The sequence below is a fragment of the Poromitra crassiceps genome (genome assembly GCF_964638095.1).
Source record: "Poromitra crassiceps genome assembly, chromosome: 9".
Classification (NCBI taxonomy): Eukaryota; Metazoa; Chordata; class Actinopteri; order Beryciformes; family Melamphaidae; genus Poromitra; species Poromitra crassiceps.
The window spans coordinates 52,645,364-52,651,247 of record NC_139630.1 but is presented as its reverse complement, the minus strand read 5'-3'; the positions used below and the strand labels follow the sequence as shown (position 1 = coordinate 52,651,247).

Here is a 5,884-nt window from a genome sequence, read left to right as displayed (position 1 = left end):
TCATGTGGGATAGCTCCCTCTCTCTCTATGGCTCCGGCCACTATAACTCTGTTCATGTGGGATAGCTCCCTCTCTCTCTATGGCTCCGGCCACTATAACTCTGTTCATGTGGGATAGCTCCCTCTCTCTCTATGGCTCCGGCCACTATAACTCTGTTCATGTGGGATAGCTCCCTCTCTCTCTATGGCTCCGGCCACTATAACTCTGTTCATGTGGGATAGCTCCCTCTCTCTCTATGGCTTCGGCCACTATAACTCTGTTCATGTGGGATAGGCGGGGCCAAGAAAAACAATACTGCGCAGACTCTATGGGCCCACCAGGAAGTAGGAGTCGAAACTTTTTCGGCAAACGTGCTGGGTGAGCAACTTTCATCGAAATGAATGGACCGCCATCTTTGAACGCCTCATCCATCGTTTTAATACCCCCCCTCCCCCTCCCGCCTTTGCTGTGTGTCCCAGGCTTCATCTCCTACATCGTGGAGCCTCTGTTTGAGGAGTGGCAGCGCTTCACCGAGCCCAGCCCGCTGAGCCAGACCATGATGGCTCACCTGCACAAGAACCAGGCGCGCTGGAGCCGCCTGCAGGGGGACGCGCACACGCCCCCGGACGACCAGGCGCACCCCCTCGCCGAGGAGCCCGAGCCCGAGGGAGGAGGAGGCGGAGAGGGAGAGGACATCCCCTAAACCGGACTCCTTCCTCCTCTGTTGTTTCCTCTGTCGTTTCATCTGACCTGTTCCAAAATGGAGGAGAGGAGTGTCCACGCACCTCCGTGTTTGTTCTCCAGCCCCGTCTCCTCCCGCCCCTGTTTGTACACAGGCTCTGACAGTGGGAGCGCTTGACGGCCGCCCTGGGATTGGTGAGAAATGGCTCCCTCTGCTGGAGTGAGAGGGGCGTAGCACTGCAGGGAATAAAACAAACAAAAAAGCGATGCAGAGAGAGGGATCGATGGTAGAAGGGATGGAGGAATAATCTTAGTAAATAAATGCCAATTTGACAAAGTCACGCCTTCTCTCTTGCTCTTTACCTCTGTGATATCCGCGTCAGAATAATTGAGGTAGGTGGGAATATAATGTAAAGGTTACGTGACCATCACGTGATGGCGTGAGAGGAGAGAGTAATGAATAATATAAAGATGTTTTGTGTTTGCACAATTCTGCTAGGAGAGGGGAAAAAATAATTCTGAAAGCCTAAATCTATATACAGTACAAGTCAACTGGACTGTGTTGGAAAGGTGACTATAAAATATATGAAAGAATATAGAAGATGAATATATGAATACTTCCTATATATCTATTCTTAAAAAAAAAAGATTATGTGACACTGAACTTTTTCTCTTGTTGTACAGTTTGCACTTCTATCGGATGATCTTTCCTAATTGTCTTCACACGTCTACTTTTCACTGAAGTGCGTTTTAAACTCAAGCGCCAAGTCGGTCTGTAAAGGTACTGTAAACCGTAAAATGTATTCTGACGTACTGTGTAATCTGTCAAATGGACTGACTGACTGACTGACTGACTGACTGACATAAAGTGGCTTCAGCTTTGCTCCACTCAGTGGTGTAGTGGTGCCTAGAGAAGTGACTATTCATAGTATTCCCATGATGTCACAAGCATGTCCCTACCAATATGGCGCTACAACACACAGAGCTCATTGGCTGTTTGTGTCACTTGATTGTAATCACCTGTTAATTGATTACAATCACCTGTTATTTTCCTACCAAGATGGCTAAATAGATAGTTATTCCTTCACTCTCCTTACCATGCTAGGTAGCAATAGTTACACTAGGCTATAAACATTTGCAGCGCACTACATCAGAGGAGATTTAGAAGTGGGTATACTCAATGGCGACTGAAAAACAAGTAGATGCACTACACCACTGGCTGCACTGTATTGCTGAGTTGCTTAGAAAGGTTTGCCTCCAACACTGCTATTGACCGTCTGTGTGGACTGAAGCTGACACACTAACAAGAGCCATGACTGACTGTTTGTGTCCTTGTAGAAACTACTCTTGAGTGTTGTATACAGTATAATCTGTACGTTTCTGTATGACCTCAATGTATATACATTTTTACTGGATATGGGTTTTGGGCAAATCTGATTCTCTTTACACTGGTGATAATTTTGTATCAACCTTATGGGTGCATTTATCCCATGACCTCACTTTACAAGCTCACGTTCAACAGCAACTTTGTCTGTGTGTGAAACACACTTTGCCATGGTGTTTTAGCATTTTTCTACATTAGCTTTCTTATATTTATCAAACTGTTCATTTTCGGATCCTGTCCGTTTCACTTTTGCCATACCAGCATGCATGCGGGCAAACAGACAGACGCACGCGCGCGCGCGCGCACACACACACACACACGCAATACTGTAACAGGCTGTTTTCTATGACTATTTCGTTGACCTTTTTTTTTTATTATTGCTTTGTAAGGCTGTTATTTTTATACCTCTGTGTTGGAATTTGTATGCTGGGCTGGGTCATGAACAGACTTGGACCAATCAGTGATTGCGAATAATTCTTTTTTATTGAATCATTATTATTTTTTGGTGGGGAGAGAGCGAGGGGATGACATGCGGAATCCTCGGGTCGGATTCGAACCGGCGTCAGCCGCAAACCTCCGTGGTACACATGCTACCAGGTGAGCCATCAGGACGCACGTGATTGCGAATAATTCTAAGGATTTGTTTTAACCTGCAGCGAACATCAGGACAATAAATTCACATAGTGCGAGGTAAATTGTCACAAATAAGTACACCAAACTGGGACTCATTGTGTTATCTTAGTGCCCGTGGTAAACATTAGCTCCATATGGAGCTAATGTAGCCTAAAACCGCTGTTTGGTTCAAGTCTAATATGCACCTACAAAATTGTAGATTTTTCTTACCACTCTGTTCTTAGTGATATGTATCGATAAGGTCCTTCTCACATTTAAGATTAACTTCTGCCGTGTGTGAGGCTGTGTGCACGGTGCTAGACGCCCCTTGTCTTCCCAGAGCTAGCTATATAACCCGAGACAACCCAGCTGCAATTATATTCTACAATACAGTCTATATGTCCATCAAAGATAAAGTATATGTAAAAGTAAAATAATTAAATAATACCTTTGTATAACAGTTTTCTTAATAATTTGAGTCTTATAGTTATATACAGTACACTACATGTTATCTGAGCCTTTTCTATGAAGTATAGTGCAATAAAGTACAGTACAGTATCTGGTTGAGTTTGTTACCGTCATGGCCATGTTCATACTGTATCTACTGTATGTAGAGCTAAGAGCTCTGTTACTCTCTATTGGCTTTGCTTTACTCTGTTTTAAAATAGATCCATAATGTATCAACCACGCTTTTGTTTTAAGTGCACACAGTCAGCACTGCTTTTGATCTGCACTCTGCAGGTGATCTAACTACTGTACGAGGGGTGGGGATCACAAGTTTAATCACAATACAATACTATACCGATTCTTTGGACGATACGATATTTGCTGATATCACAAAGTCTGCCACGATTTTGATTCTATTCAATTCAGGCGTCTGCGATCGATATGAGACGATATCATATGCCCATTTAACAGTTACATTATCAACTCACAAAAAGCAACTAAAATATGATATGGCAATTTGATTTCTGAGCTCTTCCAGACATTTAAATGGGAAACAATCTATTGTCTGAATTTGTTGACAGATTAGATTTATTCTAAAAGATGCCTTACTTGCATCTTTATATCTTCATGTATCAGTAGCCACTAAGAAACCTTATGACTGATTCAGCCCCACCCCCCCACCCCCACAAGCTCTTGTTATTGAGCGTAAACATGTTTGAACCTTGCAGTTGATCAGAACATTGTGAAACATCACTCTCTCTGCTACCTAAAACAGTAGTTTGATTCTCTGCAAGCCCCTATAGTGGCTGACTGGAATCACTCCAGTTACTGCTGTAGTATAGAGCCATTCAAGATACCTGACCCCAGGCTGCCTTGTATTTTAATACCTCACAGAATACCTCTGTCCGTACTGATCTAGGGTCAGTGAGCCATATCAGTTACTTCACAGACTACTCCAAGTCTGCTTGTGTGGCCTGCAGGTCTTTTGTGTACGAGTCTTCAAATCGACTGTAGTCATGAACTGACTGTGCTTAACAATGGAGACGTTGGTCAGTCAAAGCCTTGTGTAAAACCACTGAATTTACTGGTCAAAATGGGACCTTGAAACAGCATAACAATCAGGTCTGTCTGTGTCAGACCTGGTTCTGTATACAGGCCCTGTATTACACCTGGTTCTGTATACAGGCCCTGTATTACAGGGTATGGATAAAATAGAACAGAAGTGCCAACATGTAGTCCTGACGCAATGATGGTGCCTGTGAAATGGATCACAGTACATTGCAACTTTGGTTTACCCCTTAGAGAGGTTCATCCAAGTTCCAATAATCAGTAAGCAACCCATTGTGACCAATTAACTTAATCCTATCATACATTTCTATGCTGATGGAAGCGACTTCCAGTACGACAATCCCCATCTCCAGGTATCATGAAATCCCACATATGCATTTATGTGAGATGATGTAACAGTGTCTAAAACAATGGACAGCTACATGATCATAATCCAGTTCTAATACTGGCCTTGCTCTGTAGGACCAGAGTGGGCCATCACATCACATGGAGCAAGCCTTCATGCTGCCGTTTCTGTTATTTTGTCCGTTTGTCTTAGTGGCCTGCTGCGAAAATGACTCCAACCATGAGTGTGTAATGGATACTTGTCTTGGTATTAGTGACCCTAAAGTATGAAGAGTGAAGCTCAGCTAATGGAGATGTTTATGCACTGTGGTCAGAGTGAGCTGATCTACTGGTCTGGTCTGAATCGCTGTATTTTTAGAGTTTGGATGTATCGTCTGACTTCCTGACTGTACGTTTCTGTTCTGACAACCACCCTCTGAGCACTGTGATCAATAAAGTTATGTTTGCAAGAACATGAGATGCGTCACAGATATTGTGTGTGTGTGTGTGTGTGTGTGTGTGTGTGTGTGTGTGTGTGTGCGCGCGCGTGCGTGCGTGCGTGCGTGCGTGAATGAGTGAGTGAGTGATTTAAATTGTCATAGAGTAAAGGATAAATAAAATAAACACTTGTTCACTTGTGTGTGCGCACACACACACACGATCAAACCGACTCACTCACTAATGAGTAGTAATGAGGGTGATTGGCCACTAGGTGGCAATACATTCATTTCAGTTGCTGGGTGAGTGCAAGCAAGAGGAAATACTGCTACTACAGGATGGCTGGTGACCATCTCTCTCACACACACACACACACACACACACACACACACACACACACACACACTAGGGCATTCACAGACTAGTCGAGTCGACTAGTAACACTGTTGGAATGAACTCTCAAGCTACCATACGTTGGATAACATTTACTACAAGAGCAAAGGCAGATTCTTAGACATCCCCAAAATATGGCAACCACATACAGAGTTTGACTTTAAGAACTTTTTACCCCAGTGTCATTAGGCCTATCAGGATAGGAGCTGAATGCATTGTTTTTGTTTGGTTGTTTGTCCAATAGTCTTGTTTGTTCTTGGATTATTGTGTATCTTATGCAGTTTTCTTGTTTTGTTTTGTTGTGTTTTGATGTTCTTTGTGGGGGATATGGGATATGGATATGATAGTCCATGTATGTCGTGTAAATACCTCATGTTCTTTCTTAAAGATAAAAAAAAAAAAAAGATTAGTCGACTAGTCGACTACCTTTAGGGACGACTAGTCGACTAGTAAAATTCACTAGTCGTGAATGCCCTAACACACACCCACACACACACACACACACACACACACACACACACACACACACACACACACACACACACTCACACACACACA

The 5,884-nt window shown here is 43.3% G+C and overlaps 1 protein-coding gene across 1 annotated transcript in view; it reads left to right on the top strand.

The window, feature by feature from the left end:
* Positions 1–752, top strand: part of LOC310782514 (3',5'-cyclic-AMP phosphodiesterase 7B-like) — a gene marked incomplete at its 5' end in the record, with an annotated part of 20,083 nt that extends 19,331 nt beyond the window's left edge. Inside the window, one exon of the mRNA XM_083643190.1 lies at positions 459–752. Coding sequence (XP_083499316.1) covers positions 459–682 — 224 coding nt within the window. The 3' untranslated portion in view covers positions 683–752. The remainder of the gene's footprint in view (positions 1–458) is intronic.
* Between the last annotated feature and the right edge of the window lie 5,132 nt (positions 753–5,884).